The sequence below is a fragment of the Clupea harengus genome, chromosome 8, assembly GCF_900700415.2.
Source record: "Clupea harengus chromosome 8, Ch_v2.0.2, whole genome shotgun sequence".
NCBI lineage: Eukaryota > Metazoa > Chordata > Actinopteri > Clupeiformes > Clupeidae > Clupea > Clupea harengus.
The window spans coordinates 29,811,356-29,832,162 of record NC_045159.1 but is presented as its reverse complement, the minus strand read 5'-3'; the positions used below and the strand labels follow the sequence as shown (position 1 = coordinate 29,832,162).

General features: G+C 42.9%; 1 protein-coding gene across 1 annotated transcript; it reads left to right on the top strand.

The window, feature by feature from the left end:
- The first annotated feature begins 528 nt into the window (after positions 1-528).
- Positions 529-20,479, top strand: LOC116221576 (disintegrin and metalloproteinase domain-containing protein 9-like). Its single transcript, XM_031572772.1, has 19 exons — positions 529-613; positions 1,856-1,965; positions 2,095-2,171; positions 2,261-2,339; positions 5,021-5,097; positions 5,408-5,594; positions 6,250-6,312; positions 6,624-6,695; positions 6,887-7,059; positions 11,778-11,868; positions 12,533-12,666; positions 15,683-15,854; positions 16,135-16,224; positions 16,373-16,568; positions 16,777-16,873; positions 17,330-17,382; positions 19,313-19,467; positions 19,619-19,705; positions 20,354-20,479. The coding sequence occupies exons 1-19, from the start codon at positions 529-531 to the stop codon at positions 20,477-20,479; spliced, it is 2,124 nt and encodes a 707-aa protein (XP_031428632.1).
- Positions 20,480-20,807: the final 328 nt, after the last annotated feature.

The window sequence follows — 20,807 nt, the reverse complement described above, 5'->3', positions numbered from 1 at the left end:
CTTTACATGATGGAGTCACACTTTACATGATGGAGTCACACTTTACATGAGTCACACTTTACATGACCAACATGATGGAGTCACACTTTACATGAGCGACATGATGGAGTCACACTTTACATGAGCGACATGGAGTCACACTTTACATGAGTCACACTTTACATGATGGAGTCACACTTTACATGAGTCACACTTTACATGATGGAGTCACACTTTACATGATGGAGTCACACTTTACATGATGGAGTCACACTTTACATGAGTCACACTTTACATGACCAACATGATGGAGTCACACTTTACATGAGCGACATGATGGAGTCACACTTTACATGAGCGACATGGAGTCACACTTTACATGAGTCACACTTTACATGAGCGACATGATGGAGTCACACTTTACATGACCAACATGATGGAGTCACACTTTACATGAGCGACATGATGGAGTCACACTTTACATGAGCGACATGATGGAGTCACACTTTACATGAGCGACATGATGGAGTCACACTTTACATGAGCGACATGATGGAGTCAGACTTACACATTGTGTATGAGGACACAGGGGCATTAAAACCTGAGATATCTGCGTCAGTTGGCAATCTTCTGGGCGAGCTCATTACTCTACATAATATTTATAAGTGTTTATAAGTTATTTATTATAAGTCCAAACAAAGTCCTTAGGAGTAATCAATATATCAGGCACCCATAGCATGAGAATAGAAAATAAAGCCTTTATTGTCTTTGTGTAGATTTGCATACAATGAAACTTGGAGCGCGACTCCTGTTGGTGCCTTGAGGGACACGAAACAGCATAAAAATACAATGAACTCAACAAGATTAAGAGTAGAATTAAGTGCAGTGGTAGGCGCAGTCACGGCACTTTTTGATCGCACCTAGCTCACACCCTATATCTCCATTCCCCATTTGCGTAGGCTTTCAAGGGGTTTTACCTTAAAAAAAAGTTTTATGATTATTTAAAAGCCAGAATATATGTACTTTGAGGATATCTGAGATAGGATAATTGCCTTAGCTCATAACAAAGGGAAAGTGATAGTTTTTGGCCAGATAAATAAATCACACTTGGGCAGTGATGGTTTGTGATTGTCACATTCTATTGTTACCTGTCAGAGAAGAATAATTCGGCATGCCTTTGTGGAGAAGTTTGTTTATGCCGGAGTTTAGACAACCTGCCCGAGCTGTTTCTGTTTCATTGCTCTACTCACCGTTGTAATAGTAACCTTATACGAGCACACTCACTAAGCTGTTCTACAACTTTGGTCACGTAAGCACGCCCCTTCACACCTGACATGCACTACGCACCTTGGCTAGACAAAGCCATGTCAATCGACAGATGCCAAGACATGGCTGGATACGCACATATATATGTATTGATATCAATATGTGTACTTGGAACTGGAATTAGCGGTAAGTAAAGGGAGCTTTTACTTTTGATATTAGGCCTGAGCTGTAAATTAAGACTCCGATAGAGTCGATAGCATGTTACTCGGGCTCTATGAAAAAACAACGTTCACCTGAGGAACCCGGATGCTCCGTTGGGCTGAGTGAAACATAGAAACCTTGCCCATAATGTCTTCTTACTTTTTCATTTTGTTTTAACAGGCATAGTTTCACGTAAACCTCAAACCTGTTTCCAAAGATATCTTTTAACCCAAATGATATTGGCTCACCTACAACTGTAAACTTGTTACACTCTGCGCTGTCCAGGACGACAGAAACAACGTTTGCTCATTAAAATCTTGAGCTTTTAAGAAATATAAAACCCATTTATAGTTTTTAATTGAAAAATGACATGTGAGAATTATTAATCATTTCACTTGCCTTTTAACAGGCTTGCTGGAAGCACAATCTTCAACATTCAGGGAATCTATCCTTGTCATTCCTAAACTCATCCGCGAACGAGCCAAGAGACATGAACACAGCGAAAAACTCTACCTCGAGGTACACCTGCTTTATTTGAATGCTACCGTTGTGAAGTGTCACAGATAGCCTGGGCATATCATGTCATATCATGTCAGTGTTCCCGTGTATATACCGTAGTCTAAATGACGCAGTTTTGTTCACGATTAGGAAACACACTCTGAGCGCTTGACGTACTCCATAAGGATTGGCGAAAGGGACCGTACTCTTCACCTGGAGAAAAACAGGTGAGACCTTTACCCTGGGATATGGGGTGTTTCTTTGTCAGCTCAGGCACCCACAGAGTTTTGATGTATGTCCTCCTCTCCATTCTTAGGGACTTTCTGTCAGCTGATTTTGTGGAGTATTCCCACGGTTTGCGAGGGAAACTGGTTGAAAGGACGCCAGCGAACCATGTGAGTGATTGAACATAAACATGTTAGAGCATCCTGTAGACAACAGTGCAGGTAGGACACCATGTTAAGTCAAGGACCTCACACCAGGAAAGAGAAAGCAAGCCTGCCGTATCTGTGTGTGTGTGTGTGTGTGCGCGAGAGGGCTAGGGGTTTAGATTTAATCAAAATTACACACACAAACATTACATAGGCTACATAGAAAGACCTCATAAAATGGCTACATAAATGTACCTCATGGTTAGTCACTGGCGTGTGTGTGTGTGTGTGTGATGATGGCTGATGGCCAATGGAAAACCGGTTTAAACAATGAAGCTTCCAGGCAGTGTGTTGGGTGTGTGTGTGTGTGTGTGTGTAGGCAGTGTGTTGGGTGTTGTTTCCTTGCAGGTGGTTGTTGCTCTTTTGCTTGTGGGAAAACAAGTTCTCTGACTGTAACCGCATTGTCTTAGCCTACATCACATTAAGTCCTGTATGACAAATCAAACACCATGTTTCACATTCTGAAGTGTTAAGTCTGTCCTTAGTGTTTTAAGGAGACTGGTCTGTCTGTTAATGGTGTTCTGCTGATGTGATTTATACAGTGGAGTGAATGATTCAGGACTGGATCCAGTTAAGCTTTTGTGTGTGTGTAGCTGGAGACTTAGCTCCATCACTGTGTGTGTGTGTGTGTGTGTGTGTGTGTGTGTGTGTGTGTGTGTGTGTATAGCTGGAGACTTAGCTCCATCACTCTGTAGATAGATAGATAGATAGATGGATACTTTATTAATCCCGAGGGAAATTTAGGTCATCCAGTAGCTTATACACAAATACACTTATACACCTCACCGACATACATACATAAATCACATATACATACACCTAGGGAGAACATATTCACAAAGAGTGTTTCCAGATACAGGAAAGGGTCTGACCCTACTGTACAGAGTGCAATGGTTTTGACAGTATCGGTGCCAGGAGGAAAGTGAAAAGTGATTTTGTGCTGCTGGTGTGGAGAGTGCAAAAAAATATATAATGTTCTTGTGCATGTGAGGATGGGTAGTGCAAGATATTGATCTTGTGCTTGTGTGTGTGTGTGTGTGTTTGGAAAGTGCAAAGAGCAAAGTGATAGTGCAGAATATGTAGGTGGTAAAGTCTGTGCATGGGGCTGGGATGAGATGAGATGGGATGAGCAGGGGAGGGCAGACTGAGGTGGACTCATGCAGAGAAGTCCATCTCCCTCCCCCTCCCCTTCTGCGTGGCGTGGCGTTAAAAAGCTGAATGGCCCTGGGGACAAAGGACTTTCTCAGCCTGTCCGATGAGCATGACAGTGACAGGAGTTTGCCACTGAATATGCTCTTCTGTCTGTTGACAGTACTGTGCAGTGGGTGGTTGACATTGTCCAAGATAGTCAGCAACCTACTCAGGGTCCTTCTCTCCGCCACCGTTGTGAGGCAGTCCAGTTCGGTGCCCACAACAGCTCCCGCCTTCCTCACCAGTCTGTCCAGTCGCCCCGCATCCCTCTTCTTAATGCTGCCTCCCCAGCACACCACAGCATAAAAGAGGACGCTGGCAACCACAGACTGGTAAAACATGCGCAGGAGTTTGTTGCAGACATTGAAGGACCTCAACCTCCTCAGGAAGTATAGCCGGCTCTGACCCTTCTTGTAGATTGCATCAATGTTGGCTGACCAGTCCAGTTTATTGTCCAGATGCACTCCTAGGTATTTGTAGGTGTTGACCACCTCCACACTGACCCCCTCGATGGAGACTGGTAGCAGAGGCCGAGACCTCCTAAAGTCCACCACCATCTCCTTGGTCTTAGAGGTGTTCAGCTGCAGGTGGTTGTGTCTGCACCACTGAACAAAGTTGTCCACCAGGCTCCTGTACTCACCCTCCTGTCCATCCCTGATACATCCCACAACAGCAGAGTCATCAGAGAACTTCTGGATGTGGCATGACTCTGTGTTGTAGGTGAAGTCTGATGTGTACAGGGTGAACAGGACAGGTGAGAGCACAGTCCCCTGTGGAGCGCCGGTGCTGCACAACACAGTCTCAGATACACAGTCCTTCAGTCTGACAAACTGTGGCCTCTCCGTCAGGTAGTCGGTGATCCAGGATACCAGGTGGGCGTTCACACCCATCTGCACGAGCTTGTCACTCAGTCGGAGGGGCTGGATGGTGTTAAAGGCACTGGAGAAATCAAAGAACATGATTCTCACAGCACCTTTCCCCTTATAAGTCCAGATAAGAGTGAGCCCTGTGCATTAGGTAGACGATGGCATCTTCCACGCCCACCTTCTCCTGGTAGGCAAACTGCAGCGGGTCGAGTGCGTGGCGTACCTGAGATCTGAGGTTGTGAAGCAGCAGTCGTTCCATGGTCTTAGATATGTGTGATGTAAGAGCGACTGGCCTGAAGTCATTCAGCTCACTGGGGTGCAGCTTCTTCGGGATGGGGATGAGGCAGGAAGTTTTCCACAGAGCAGGCACCTTCCCCAGTTGGAGGCTCAGGTTGAAGAGATGCTGCAGAGGCTCACCCAGTTCCACCACGCATGCCTCTGTGTGTGTGTGTGTGTGTGTGTGTGTGTGTGTGTGTGTGTGTGTGTGTGTGTGTGTGTGTGTGTGTGTGTGTGTGTGTGTGTGTGTGTGTGTGTGTAGCTGGGCTCTATCACTGTAGCATTCACTGTTTATCACCTTATCATTTTCAGGTGCACTGTCATTACTATGGTTACGTGGAGGATGATGAGGACTCACTGGTTGCCCTCAGTACCTGTGCAGGGCTCAGGTGTGTGTGTTGTTTGTTTAATATATACATGCGTCATACTTGTCATCATTCTCTCTCTCTCTCTCTCCTTCCCCTTTCATTCATCTCTGAAATGCTTTCTTTGGCAGCTGTTTCATAAGCAAGTGTTTTGAGGAAATATGTATCCATGGGGTGTGTGTGTTCTCTTTCTCAGCGGTGTGTGTGTGTGTTCTCTTTCTCAGCGGTGTGAGTGTGTGTGTGTGTGTGTGTTCTCTTTCTCAGGGGTGTGATTCATGTGGATGAAATTAGTTAATGTGTGTGTGTGTGTGTGTGTGTGTGTTCTCTTTCTCAGCGGTGTGATTCATGTGGATGAAAAGAGTTACGGACTGAAGCCGGTTCCTCAGTCCAGATCCAGTGAACACCTCCTCTACACTCTGGACCAGTCTGGGTCGGAACCATTTGTGTGTGGCCTCTCCAACACCACGGCCCACACAGACCCCCACCCCCCTCACCCCCTCTCCCTGGCCGTGCTCCTGAGGGTCAGTGAAACACTAAACACTACGTGTGTGTGTGTGTGTGTGTGTGTGTGTTTGTGGCCGTGCTCCTGAGGTTCAGTGCAACACTAAACACTACGTGTGTGTGTGTGTGTGTGTGTGGCCGTGCTCCTGAGGATCTATGCAACACTGAACACTTCAGCTTGTTTCTCTAGCCTCTCCTCTCGTGTGCCTCGAGTGTATATAATATTCAGTTAGTTGGAAACATAATCTGCAATAATCTGGCAGTGAGTGTGTGTATATTGGCACCATGACTAAACACACGTATATAATAAATAAATAATATAAATAGCCTATTTAGTCTGTCTTGGTAACAACATGAAAAGGTTAAGGATGATTTGAGAGATGTACAATAATTTTTTGGGGTGTATTGTTGCCTGGCATTATTAGCACACATCTCAGATTGATGAGAATTAAACATATTTCCTCAACTAGGATTTCTTAGGACTTTTAGTATGTTGTTCTGGACACCTCATAGAAATGATCTATGCTGAAAAAAATGATTTTACAATTAGTCTGTCGTAAAACGCTACTTTGCCTGGACTATTAGGGGTCCCTCAGATATGGAACCTGGAGAACTTTAGGGCCCTCGTGTGTCTTCCTGTCAGGGTTCCTCACAGTGTGTTTCCTGTTGAAACAGCGCAAGCGGAACCTCCCTCAGACGCGCTACGTGGAGCTGATGCTGGTGGTGGACAAGCTGAGGGTGAGTTCTGTTGCCATGGATACGCAGTTTGTATTGTATTGTGTATGTAATGAGGCTACTTGTGAGTGTATGTGTGTTGAGCAGTGTGTGTGTGTGTGTGTGTGTGTGTGTGTGTGTTGAGCAGTGTGTGTGTGTCAGTCAGTACTGTAAGTATGTTGATAGTGAGTGTGCTGTGTATTTCAGTACTTTAAGTGCATTGATGTGTGTGTGTGTGTGTGTGTGTGTGTGTGTGTGTGTGGGGGTTTCAGTACTAAAAGTGTGTTCATGAGTGTCCTCAGTGTCAGCTTGTGTTCTGTGTTTGATGTCACCAGTACGACTTCAAGAAGCAGAACATGACAGCAGTGAGAGAGGAGGCAGTACAGCTGGCCAACCTCCTGGATGGGGTGAGTGTCTGCTCTCTGCAAAAACACACCTGGACTTTATCTGGCTCAGTGTGTGTGTGTGTGTGTGTGTGTGTGTGTGTGTGTGTGTGTGTGTGTGTGTGTGTGGAGAGGAACCCCTTCAGTGTGGACGAGGGCTCGGCTAACTAACGTGTGTGTGTGTGTGTGTGTGTGTGTGTGTGTGTGTGTTTCAGTACTATAAGCGTCTGAATGTGCGTGTGGTTCTGGTGGGCCTGACGGTGTTTGAGGAGGAGAACCCCTTCAGTGTGGACGAGGGCTCGGCAGGGGACGTGTTGGGGCGCTTTGTCAACTGGAGACGCACAAAACTGCTCCCCAAGAGGAGACACGACGTGGGACAACTCATAGTGTGAGTGACAGCAGTACTCTCTCTCACACACACACACACACACACACACACACACACACACACACACACACTCACTCAGGGGTCATGCAGACGAAGTCTAGTTTGCCTGAACCCGGAGAGAACCGTCTCTGGATAGCCCTATCGTGCAGACGAACGCACTGTATCCGCACACTGTATCCGCACTCCCTCGAATCGGGGGTCCAAAGTGAGTAAACTCGAAATCCGGTCGCGGGTTGGTGTTCGTATGCACGCTATCCGCAAACCTAATCGGATTGCCCCACGTGATCGCATCATTAGACCAGCCAGAACAACGGACACAACCGGCATTATTTATTAACTGAATGGGTTGCCATGGCGCAGTGAGTGTGGCAGCCAGTTAAGACAGCTCTCCAGTTTAAAAAAAAATAATTCTTCCTATTACCTTGCTGCTTTTCCACGTGAATTTCCCTAACGGGATTAATACAAATGTATCTATCTATCTGTTGTTAGGAAAGGGATGACATTAACAAGCCACACTTTAATCTATCACTGTTTAATCTATTTGCATCAGACCATTTTTCAAAAAACTGTTTTTAAAAGTGTCAGCAATAGCCTGTATGAGCAAATCTGACGTGAAAAGATTTTTTATTATAGACGGAAGTTTCAAAACGGTCTGTAATAAAGATGAATGTTACGTTAGCTTTAGTCCTGTCAGACAACGATAGCGATAGCTACTAGCTAGCGTTAACGTTACTTCAGAGGTAGCCTACAGTACGTGAAGGACAAAGCCCTCAACAATAGCCTACATTTGTTGTTAGTAATAAAACCATGAAATTGGAAGCAATTGTAAACCATGAAACATTCAGGATCCACAGCACTTGCATTGTGGTCTCTTGTGCTCAAGCTCAGCATCTCCATAAAGCACAGGCATTTAAACAACTCAGACATGTCATGTTGCACATTGCTTTGTTGCACTGTTCTAAACTCTTTATTATCAATAACAAATATAATTATTTTTCGCTTAACCTACAGTCTGCTCTTACCACTGATTTTATAAAACACCATAAGGTGTTACTGTGCAGATTAAATGTAGGCTATGCGGCTAAGCTAAACGTTGCTAGTTGGAGCTCAACTACTGTCATATGTTACTTTATTAGCATGCTCCTGTCTTCTTCTCCGTTTTCTTCAGTTGTCTGTAGCACCTTAAAGCGCCACCAACAGGCGTGGGGGATGTACTACAGCTGAGTCAATCGGATTCGCTGGGTTCATGTGCACGCGATTTAAAAAGTTGATATGTGTGAAAAATGAACCCGGGTTCAGGCAAACTAGGCTTCGTCTGCATGAGGCCTCAAACACTCTCTCTTTCACGCACACACACTCACTCCCCCCCCCCCCCCCCCCCCCCCTCCCCTCTCTGACTCAAACACTCACACACTCACAAAGTATAAACAATGAAGCTAAGAGGGAAGGAACACACAAACATGAACACACCGAACACAACACAACCGTAAATGGTGAAACTACTCACTGTCTCTCAGGTCATGGCAGGCTGTGACAAACTGAGCAGCCTGATGCGCTGTTTGCCCCTTTTGATGGCTATGATTTCTTGTATCTGCCTCTCTCAATCACTAGGCTGTGGTCGCTGAGCCTGAGCTTGGTGTTTGACGGTTTAAAGTTACTCTGCTAATTCATAGAGCCTTTTTAGTGTTAGATAGCATTCTAATTACAGTGCATGAAATGCCCTGTATTGTTATTCCTAGGCTTCTTATTCTTCTTCTTATTATTACAGTGCATGAAATGCCCTGTATTGTTATTCCTTCGTTTCTTATTCTTCTTATTATTATTCTTTGTACCAAACTTCTGCGCTTTATTCAGCTTGAACCGCTTAACTTAGAAACTTTGTTCAAACTTTGGCGCGTAGGTCTTGTAAAGGACACTTATGCTATGTATTTTTCATTTTTCTAAACTTTATACTTTTTAAAATATTAAATAAAAACTAATACAATTTCTCCCATTGACTTACATTGGGCCATTATGACATCATAATAGGGTCTTTAAACTGGCTTGCACCTGTGCTTCACTGACACCTGCGCCAAGGTTCCAAGGCTCCTCTTCTCTCTGTCCCTCTCCATTCAACTGTATAACTAGGAATATTATTCTTTCCTTTTTCCACTCTTCTTCTTTCGTTCTTCCACTCTTCTTTCCTTCTTCCACTCTCCTTTCCTTTCTTCTTTCCTTCTTCCACTCTTCTTTCCTTCTTCTACTCTTCTTTCCTTCTTTTACTCTACTTTCCTTTCTTCTTTCCTTCTTTCTTTTCTTCTTCCACTCTTCTTTCCTTTCTTCACTCTTCTTTCCTTTCTTCTTTCCTTCTTTCACTCTTCTTTCCTTTCTTCACTCTTCTTTCCTTCTTCCACTCTTCTTTCCTTTCTTCACTCTTCTTTCCTTTCTTCTTTCCTTCTTCCACTCTTCTTTCCTTCTTCCTCTCTTCTTTCCTTCTTTTACTCTTCTTTCCTTTCTTCTTTCCTAATTTCACTCTTCTTTCTTTTCTTCTTCCTTTCTTAACTTTTGCATTTCATGCACTGGTATTTCCTTCAGGAAATGCATTTTCTAGTTATTCTCTTTACCGAACTTCTGCGCTTAATTCAGCTCGAACCGCTTAACTTAAAAACTTCGTTCAAACTTTGCCGCGTAGGTCTTGTAAAGGACACTTATGCTATGTATTTTTCATTTTTCTAAACTTTATACTTTTTAAAATATTAAATAAAAACTAATACAATTTATCCCATTGACTTACATTGGGCCATTATGACATCATAATAGGGTCTTTAAACTGGCTTGCACCTGTGCTTCACTGACACCTGCGCCAAGGTTCCAAGGCTCCTCTTCTCTCTGTCCCTCTCCATTCAACTGTATAACTAGGAATATTATTCTTTCCTTCTTCCACTCTTCTTCTTTCCTTCTTCCACTCTTCTTTCCTTCTTCCACTCTCCTTTCCTTTCTTCTTTCCTTCTTCCACTCTTCTTTCCTTCTTCTACTCTTCTTTTCTTTCTTCACTCTTCTTTCCTTCTTTTACTCTACTTTCCTTTCTTCTTTCCTTCTTTCTTTCCTTTCTTCACTCTTCTTTCACTCTTCTTTCTTTTCTTCTTTCCTTTCTTCACTCTTCTTTCCTTCTTCCACTCTTCTTTCCTTTCTTCACTCTTCTTTCCTTTCTTCTTTCCTTCTTCCACTCTTCTTTCCTTCTTCCTCTCTTCTTTCCTTCTTTCACTCTTCTTTCTTTTCTTCTTCCTTTCTTAACTTTTGCATTTCATGCACTGGTATTTCCTTCAGGAAATGCATTTTCTAGTTCTCTTTACCGATTTTCTGCGCTTAATTCAGCTTGAACCACTTAACGTAGAAACTTCGTTCGAACTTTGCCGCGTAGGTCTTGTAAAGGACACTTATGCTATGTATTTTTCATTTTTCTAAACTTTATACTTTTTTAAATATTAAATAAAAACTAATACAATTTCTCCCATTGACTTACATTGGGCCATTATGACATCATAATAGGGTCATTAAACTGGCTTGCACCTGTGCTTCACTGACACCTGCGCCAAGGTTCCAAGGCTCCTCTTCTCTCTGTCCCTCTCCATTCAACTGTATAACTAGGAATATTATTCTTTCCTTCTTCCACTCTTCTTCTTTCGTTCTTCCACTCTTCTTTCCTTCTTCCACTCTCCTTTCCTTTCTTCTTTCCTTCTTCCACTCTTCTTTCCTTCTTCTACTCTTCTTTTCTTTCTTCACTCTTCTTTCCTTCTTCCACTCTTCTTTCATTCTTCTACTCTTCTTTCTTTCTTCACTCTTCTTTCCTTCTTTCTTTTCTTCTTTCCTTTCTTCACTCTTCTTTCCTTTCTTCTTTCCTTCTTCCACTCTTCTTTCCTTCTTCTACTCTTCTTTTCTTTCTTCACTCTTCTTTCCTTCTTCTTTCTTTTCTTCTTTCCTTTCTTCACTCTTCTTTCCTTTCTTCTTTCCTTCTTCCACTCTTCTTTCCTTCTTCTACTCTTCTTTTCTTTCTTCACTCTTCTTTCCTTCTTCCACTCTTCTTTCCTTCTTCTACTCTTCTTTTCTTTCTTCACTCTTCTTCCACTCTTCTTTCCTTTCTTCTTTCCTTCTTCCACTCTTCTTTCCTTCTTTCTTTTCTTCTTTCCTTCTTCCACTCTTCTTCCACTCTTCTTTCCTTCTTTCACTCTTCTTTCTTTTCTTCTTTCCTTCTTCCACTCTTTTTTCCTTCTTTCACTCTTCTTTCCTTCTTTCACTTTTCTTTTTTTTTCTTCTTTCCTTCTTCCACTCTTCTTTCTTCACTCTTTTCTTTTCTTCTTTCCTTCTTCTTTCCTTCTTCCACTCTTCTTTCCTTTCTTATTTCCTTCTTTCACTCTTCTTTCCTTTCTTATTTCCTTCTTTCACTCTTCTTTCTTTTCTTCTTCCTTTCTTAACTTTTGCATTTCATGCACTGGTATTTCCTTCAGGAAATGCATTTTCTAGTTTGGGTTGTGATTCGGATTGTCCCAATGTTCCAAATATGTTTTCTTTCTTTGTTTCATAATCTGTTTGGCTCTGATTTGACTTGGAAAGCATTGTCTGTCTGAATCATAGATTAGTGTGTTAGTTAACCTCAGAACCAACTGACAGACACTCTTTCGCTCTCTCACACACACACACACACACACCAACCTGAGCATTCTTTGATGTGTGTGGTGTAGGGGGCGGTCCGGTGCGTACCCCAATGGCGTGCTGGGAATGGCCTTCGTTGGCACCGTGTGTTCTGTGCACAACTCTGGAGGAATCAACGTGGTGAGTGGATGTTAATGAGCAGTTGTACTTGTCTATAAATCTGCATATGAATGAATGCAGCATTAGAACATCTATCTGCACTCCTGCCAATGACAAGATGGATACAGACGTGAATAACATGCAGATGAAATCAATGTTAAACATCGACTACAAAACATCAGATTTCCCATGTGTCTGTAAACACACTCATTTATGTGGAAACAAGCAGTTATATAGCGGTTAGCAGTTAGATAGCAGTTAGCTGTTAGATAGCGGTTAGCAGTTAGATAGCAGTTAGCAGTTAGATAGCGGTTAGCAGTTAGATAGCAGTTAGCAGTTAGATAGCGGTTAGCAGTTCGATAGCGGGTTAGAGTGTGTTTAATCAGGGATAGGGTGTTTGAGTGTGTTAACGGAGGGTTAGAGTGTGCACTCCTGCCAATGACAAGATGGATGCAGACGTGAATAACATGCAGATTCTGTCCTCCAGCATGCTTAACATGCACACATTGGCAGATAGCTAAACAGTCAGTAGTGGAAGCTGAATGAAGACCCAGACGCGGAAGCAAAGTTTAGTTGTATCTGATACAGCTTCTTTTACTGAATCTGTGGAACTAAAATAACGATAACACACACACCACACACACACAGTGGGGTAACTGTATTCAAATTCCGATTCCTCTCCCAGTTCAGCGGCGATGATGTGGCTGGGTTCTCTATGGTGTTGGCCCACGAGATGGGACACAATCTGGGCATGAGTCACGATGCCGGGGACTGCCCCTGCCGCGGACAGCAGGGCTGCATCATGACAGAGTCCGCTGGGTACGTGAACCCTGTTCACACACACACACATACACACACTCACAGTCTGTACAGTCCTCTGATGTGTGCGACACAAACCACAGGCAGGAATATACAGTGAGACTAAAGTTCGAGACATATTTATTAGAGCTGTGAAAAATAACGCGTTAACGCGTTGTGATTACATTTCAGGATTAATGCGTTAATTTTTTTTAACGCATTTAACTCATGCGCAGAATGAGCTTCCAATATACCCACAATTGCACTCAATGTGCACTAGTCGCCGTTTCTAATGCAGTCAGACGGCAGCTGTTATCCAAACAAACAAACAACATGGATAATTATGATGAACCTGAGGACTTTCTGGATGGGAAGTTCGTGTTCCAAAAAAACAAAGATGGAACATTCAATAAAACCAAAGTGATATGTACACTCTGCGGGAAGACGTTATCGTTTCACCGTAGCAAATGCGTTGGTCGGCGAGGGGAGTTCAAGTGGAATGTGCCAAACCACCCTCACTTAACAACGTAGGCCCCTGAGTAAATCTGCCTGTGACAAGTTGACTAGCACTGTTGCCAAATGGATTGCAAAAAGCTGTAGACAGATTAATATTGTTGAGGACGAGGGGTTCACCGAAGTTTTGCAAGCATCAAAGCACCGCAAAGACGCAAAATAATGACAAAAATTCACGAGCTGTAAGAAGCTGAAAAGAAAAAAAAGGAAAATGACTTGGCTGCTACGAAACATGCGGCGCTGACAGGGGATCACTGGACCTCTGTGAGTAACGATTACACTAACGTGCATGAAAACAGAAGAACGCCACTTTGCAGAGGCATACTGTGCAGAATAGTTCGACCAATAAACGACCACTAGGGCATTTAGAGGCATTAGATTGTGTCATGGTATGGTTAATGGTTGTTTGACAAAAAAGAGAAACATTTTTAACCATCCTATAAAAACAATGGCTAAGAAGCCCAAATAATTTCTGTTTGATTTAAAAAGAAAAGAAAAATGTTTTATTCAACCATACAATGGCTAAGAAGCCAAATTCTGTTTAGGATGAAGATTATATTGTTCCATATGGAATAGCAAAGATGACTGCTAAAGAACTGCTGAGATGCAGCACCATTGTTTTTTTTTTTTTAAATGAAAAAAAAGAAAACATGTTAAATGTATATATCCGTCTTTTGTCATACATCTTTTTGTTCTCACAAAATATACAGAGAAAATTGGTAATATGTGATTAATCATGATTAATCCACAGAAACCTGATTTTTTTATCATTTCACAGCCCTAATATTTATTAAAGGGGACATATTATGAAAATATAATTTTTGTAGTGCTTCTGTACATGTATATTTAGTAGGCATGCCAGTGGTATCCATATTGATCTAACATGAACTTCGGTGCAGAGGCTGCTGGTGAGGTGTATGGTTGTTGTTGTTGTAGAAGGGTTGAGTTGGAGGATTCAGAAAGATCAGAATTCTACTGTTACGACAGACCTGAAGAACCGAAGGTCCCGTAACATAAAATGCCAGACTCTCAGTTGCGGGTAAATATAACTTGTTTAGTTACAAAAACAATGGTGGTTATCGTCAAAAGAGAAGAGAAAACAAAAATAACCTCCAAGAAGCCTCACAATAAATAATGGGTCGCTGCAGCTTACCTCACTCGTGATAAAAGAAAAAAAGAAGGTGAGTCTTCCGGGCAACTTCCTTGCCTGCACTATATACCACTAGGCTAGAAAAGTGCAGGAAGCATAAACAAACAACCACCCGTGAACAACTAAGAGAAGGACAAAACGAACAAGCGTTTAGAACGCGTAAGGGTCTTCAAAAGGTAGAGTGTAGTGTTTTTAGTCCAACTGTTGCGCCAGGGAACGCTCAGACAGGTCGGGATCCTGGGGAAACCATCACACGGACAAGTTCCAGATAGCGAGCGCCGCCATCTTGGGGCTTAAATAGGGAGACGTCCCGCCCAGCAATCACGCACGGTCCGAGACAACGCCCACTCTCCACCTTGCAGAGACAGGGGAAACAGCGCCCCCACAGGAGAAACCTATGCTAGACCCATAACACCATAACATCTACTTTCAGGCAGTGGCAAAGACGGAAGAGGAAGTGAATCAACCAATGATGTGTGTGCTCTGATTCATGCTCTGGTGAATGCTGAATCAACCAATGATGTGAGCTCTGATTCATGCTCTGATGAATGCTAGTATCCATTAGCCTGGATACCAGACCGAACTTAGCCCCGCCCACACATTTTTTGGTTGGGAAGTTCGGTCTGGCATTACTCCATTGAGGAGAAATTATCTGCGGCTCGATATCGGCCGTACCAATCAAATTGTTAAGGCGGGCTTTATACGATGATGGACTGATGATCAACAGTAACGTAACCAACCACGTCACCAACACACGAGTTGAATTCGTTTTCAACAAACATGGCTGCCGCTGGAGAGCTGAAATGTATAGATTCGAGTCCATTTAGACATTGACAGTGCATTCATTTTGAAAGAGGAACAGAGAAACGCGATTAAGGCATTTGTCAATCGAAAAGATGTTTTTGCCTTCCTTCCTACGGGATCCGGTAAAAGTGTAATGTATCAGCTGCCCTTGGTCACATACTACGTTGTTCTGATTGGTTGTAGGTAACCAATTGAGCGAAGAGGCATTTTTTCTCCTGGTTCGGTTGAAACACGCCCCATAATCACAGCCCAATGGAGCGATATCAGACTCATATTCTGACTAGAATTATGAGTATGACATCGTCAGGCTAAGTATCCATAGCAATCCATAGCAAGTGTCATCATGGACCCCAACTAAGCAGAGCTTTGTGAACCATTCTGCTTTTTCTAATTCTGCTATGGAACATTCTAGAACCATTCTGCTTTTTCTAATTCTGCTGTGGAACATTCTAGAACCATTCTGCTTTTTCTAATCCTGCTGTGGAACATTCTAGAACTGTTACCTCCTATGAGACAAAAGACCTGCAGTCTGTTTCCTCATGGTTGTGTCTGTTCCCTGTCCAGCCACAGGGGGGCGCCCTTGTTCAGTGACTGCAGTGGGGACGACTTCCAGCAGCTGATCCTGAGGGGAGGGGGGGGCTGTCTACTGAACCAGCCCCCGCCCTCTGACGTGCTTACCGTGGCGGTGTGCGGCAACGCAGTCCTGGAGAAGGGAGAGGAGTGTGACTGTGGAACTCCAGAGGTGTGTCACACAGCTGTCAATCACTTGTCAGTTCTCTGTCGGTTAAAGAACACTCAGACCAATGCCACGCAGCTGAGGTCCCTACAGTACACACATGTAGCTCCTGGCTGTGTCTCCTGATTGTGTCATCTGAGTTTGATTATCTTTCCAGTCTGGCTGAAGGATGTGTACATACAGAGTCCATAACAGTCAACCCCCCCCCCCCCCCCCCCACATATGTGTTTATGTATCAACAGCATGATGATTGTGTGTGTGTGTGTGTGTGTGTGTTTTCTAACAGGAGTGTAAGAGTCGGTGCTGTGACGCAGCCACCTGCCGTCTCACGTCTGGCTCGGTGTGTGCTGAGGGAGCCTGCTGTCAGGACTGCCAGGTGACCGCACTGCATGCTGGGAAAATCACCTCTCTGGCTGGGCCCCATGTGTGTTTCTTAGACCTCATGCTACTCAGCACTCTTATGCTAACAGAACTTTCTGCTCTCTGTGTGTGTGTGCGCCTGCGTGTGTGTGTGTGTGTTTCAGTTTAGAGTGGCAGGATCAGAGTGCAGAAGGTCAGAGAACCAGTGTGACCTGCCTGAGTTCTGTAGCGGTTCCTATGCGTTCTGCCCTGGGGATTACTACCTGATGGACGGTCTGTCCTGTGCTAATGGAGAAGCCTTCTGCTACGAGGGACGCTGCCAAACATATGACTACCAGTGCAAGCAACTGTTCGGCCCAAGTACTCTACCTCACACACACATACTCACACACACACACACAACTGTTTGGCCCAGGTTCTCTTCCTCACACACACAGACATGTACAGATGAGTTTTTCAAGCCTACATTGTAAGACACATAATTGTTATGTAGCGTATCTCTTTTGATCTGTGAGGTCAAGACAAACAGCTTATGCTGAGACTCTCTCTCCTGTGTCTCCTCCATCAGATGCGACTAAAGCAGACGACCGATGTTTCACTCAAATGAACAGCAAAGGTTGCGTGTTTGGCCACAACGCTTCCAAGCCAATCCCATGTGCCTTAGAGTAAGTCACAAATCTGCTCACCTTTCTGGTTTGCCCATAATCTGCACCTTTGATTTGATCAAGACTTCCAATTTAGCATAGGTATACATGTCCATTAGCGTAGCACAGGTATACATGTCCATTAGTGTAGCACAGGTATACATGTATACATGTCAGTTATTGTAGCACAGGTATATATGTCTTCTTAATATTACAATTACAGTGGCCAGCCAGCTAACATTAGCCTGTACAGCAGTAGGCTACTGCAGGGGCCAGCCAGCCAGCTAAGGTTGACCTGTACAGTAGTAGCCTAGTGCAGGCTAGCCAGTCTGTTGGATAACGTTAGCGTGTTCAGTAGTAGGCTACTGCAGGCTAGCTAACGTCAGCCTGCTCAATAGTAGGCTACTGCACTGTTAAAAACTCTTTAGATTCTGTGTTTGTGTGTGACCGCCATCTTTGGCTGCTCCTCTCCCATAGAAACGTGATGTGTGGAAAGATCCAGTGCACCAACTTTGTCTCCAACGACAAAGGTGTGTATGGGGCGCCGTTTGTAAAATGTTGCACGTTCTAAAATCCTGCTCAGTTTTGGTACATTTAGCATTATCATATGGGACAAAAAGCACGACAATATTCAAATGTCACTTTTTCAAACATTTAGAGAGATATTCATGTAAATTCATGCAATAACTTTTACAAGGATAATGTTTGGCAGTAACGCAAAGTTGTTGAATAATATAAATGTTTCATCTAAATGTAAATGTAAATATTAAATATAAACTTAAATGTTCGATTTTATATATAAATGTTAAATATAAGTGTTAAAAGTAAATGTTAAATATAAATGCTAAATGTTAAATGTAAATGTAAATGTAAATGTAAATGTTAAATGTAAATGTTAAATGTTCAGTCTACATGTCAGACTTGAAGACTGAACCTTACAATATTTACGGTAATTGGCTTTCATAGTTTTCACGTCACGTCAGAATTACCAGCTTGCGGGCAAGAAATTCACTCCACAGCTGTCTACCACTGGAATTTATACAGGAACTGACCATCTTTCATTCAAGATTATTTAATATATCCGCTTTAAAATTGTCTGACATAGGTAGTAAAATGCCAGACAGTTGTTGCTCGGTTGGCTCAAATCGGTGAGGAGACAAGCCTGGATTGTGTTTTTATCGCATTAAAAACTGCCCACGTTGTTGCCAGCTGATTGTAGATGTCTTCTGGGTCAACTTTTCTCAGACTCGCAGTAAAGGAGCCTTATTTTTGGAGCTTGCAATAAAAGCAGTAACCCTGTTTTGGTCGCCTTATTTATCAGAATAACTACCTAAAACGGGAATAGATCAAGAAATAAAGTCAAGAAACAAAGCATCAACACGATTAAAATTGGATTACCCGGTTTCTGCTCTGAGATTGCGACAAGTACCTAAGCAAGTAGGCTAGAATACTGTATTTTGTCATCCAACTGGTAATACTACAATGCCAGTAGAAAATATATGGGAAGATAATTTCAGTTGTCATTCGCCAGACCAGGTGATTGCACTTGTGTTAATCAGGAAATTGTGTCAAATGATAAAGAACAGCGTTGGGTAGGCTAAAGGCTACTAGCTAACAGCATGTAGCTCGCTAGCTGGGAGCTAGCTATTAAATGGCAATCATCTTTGCTCTGATAATGAAGATGTTTATTAGTTTTCACCTTCCAGACGACATCGTTATGAACCTATCCCCTTCTGAAAATTAAATTACTATCTGTGCTTTTGTAGGCTTTCAGTTTTGGAGGTGTGTAGGGGGACGGTTTTTCTATTAGATAGATGTAAATATCTCCAAACTGGAGCTCAGGCCGGGACATTGATGACGTTATAGAAATAAAAATATCAGCGGGTGCAGTAAAGGGATCACAAGTTCCCGAAATGTAATTTTTTTCTAGATATCTCTGTCTGGCTATTGTGGTATGATCTGTGTTTGATGGCGATCGTAATTGAGTAGGCTGCACTGCTCGACGATGTCCACTGTTGGTCGACATCTTCGCTGTTCAGCTGTTCTTTTTGCCCGCAAGGTACCCATTGTACCCCACAGTAACGTGACTGAAAGCTATGAATTACCGTAAATATTTGAATGTTCTGTCGTCAAGTCTGACATGTAGACTGAACATTTACATTTACATTTAACACTTAACATTTACTATTTGTATTTACATTTAACATTTACATTTAACACTTATATCTAACATTTATATATAACATCGCACATTTACGTTTATATTTAACATTTACATTTACATTTAACATTTAGATGAAAGATCTATATTATTTAACAACTTTGTGTTACTGCCAAAAATTATCCTTGGAAAAGTTATCGCATGAATTTACATGAATTTTTCTCTAAATGTTTGAAAAAGTGACATAAATATTGTCGTGTTTTTTTTTCCATATGATAATGCTAAACTTTTAATTTTAGAACGTGCAACATTTTCCAAACGGCGCCCCAGAGTGATCATTCAATCAAGGAATATAGGGGACGGGGTCATCTGTAATAACGCAGATTATGATTTGGGCTCCGACGTGCTTGACCCAGCTTACGTCAACCAGGGCAGTGTGTGTGCTCCTGGAAAGGTGAGTGTGTGTCCTTCAGATTTAACCTCACTCAGCAAATTTTAGAGGATATTTGGTCCTTTTCTTGTTCTATGTATTCCATGTGAAAGGGATAGGCAATTGGAAATGCACTAAAATATGAATTCAATTACGTGTGTGTTTGTCTCTACAGGCCTGTCTGACCTTGAAGTGTGTGAATGACTCGGCCCTGATTCAGGATACTAGCTGCAATGCTGGGGAGACATGCCATGGCAACGGGGTATGACATCACTAGCACTAGCACTGAGTTTAAGGCCATACAAAAGGAATTACTGTCACCTTAAACAAGGATTTTTATGGGTAAATAAATAGCTGTTTAAACGGTGAAAGAGCTGGTTGAGTGTTTACATTGCGAGAGATCTAGGTGAGTATTTGCACTGTGAAAGATCTGGGTGAGTGAATTTACACTGAAAGAGCTGGGTGAGTATTTACTCTTGTAACAGGAGCTATAAGGGGGAACCCCACAGCCCTGTCTAAGTAGCCAACTACGCCACCCTGGGAATTGCACCCAGAGAATATTTAAACTAAATGTTCTAATAGGCACATCAGCCCTTGAAAACAGGTTCGAAACACACCACACAAGAGTCGTGAATTCCACAAGATGTTATTTATTGTAAAGATATATAATTATGATGTGTATGCTTGTAGATGAAGGGATGGACCTAGAAAGACTGAGAGGTTAGTCAAAGTATTTGATTAAATAATCAATAAAAGGGCTTAAACAGTCAGCACCGTGAGGTTCAGGGCTGACAAACACGCTAGGGAAGGGAATTAAATGGAAACAAACTATAGCAGGCAGAGACTTACCTTAGAGGGGCGGCAGGCTAACTGGGAAGTGTGCTTCAGGACTCACACCACCCTTGTGAAGGCAAACACGGCACAGCACACGAAAAGTGACCAGAGTGACACAGCAACCACACAGCAACCAATGATCACACGTGAATATGCACTGACGGGACTCCACCACCAGGTGACTAGCCCCCCTCCAGGATAGCACAATGCCTGCTCATACAAACAAAAGGGGATAAAGAAAATATGAAACACCAGTCGACCCCAGCTGTAGGGCAAACACACATATACAGGGAAACTACAGGCAAGTTATTTTCCCCTCTCACAGGATACCTGTAGTACTAAAATAACTACACATAAACCATACACATGCAAACAATACAAACAGAACACGGGAACAAACGCGTGCCGTCCACAACTATGCCCAGGTACAGGAATAAAACACGGACCACAATAACGAAAAGAAAGCAACAAGTTAAACACGACAAACCAAAGCAATTAAACTAAAGTGAGACGACAGACACAAGCAAGCA

What these genes read in the sequence shown, in the direction of transcription:
- LOC116221576 (XM_031572772.1), top strand. Translation starts at nt 529, where the DNA reads ATGATGGAGTCAGACTTACACATTGTGTATGAGGACACAGGGGCATTA. An exon ending in ACTCTGGAGGAATCAACGTG is followed by an intron (nt 11,869 to 12,532) that starts GTGAGTGGATGT and finishes TTCCTCTCCCAG; the next exon opens with TTCAGCGGCGATGATGTGGC. An exon ending in ATCATGACAGAGTCCGCTGG is followed by an intron (nt 12,667 to 15,682) that starts GTACGTGAACCC and finishes GTCCAGCCACAG; the next exon opens with GGGGGCGCCCTTGTTCAGTG.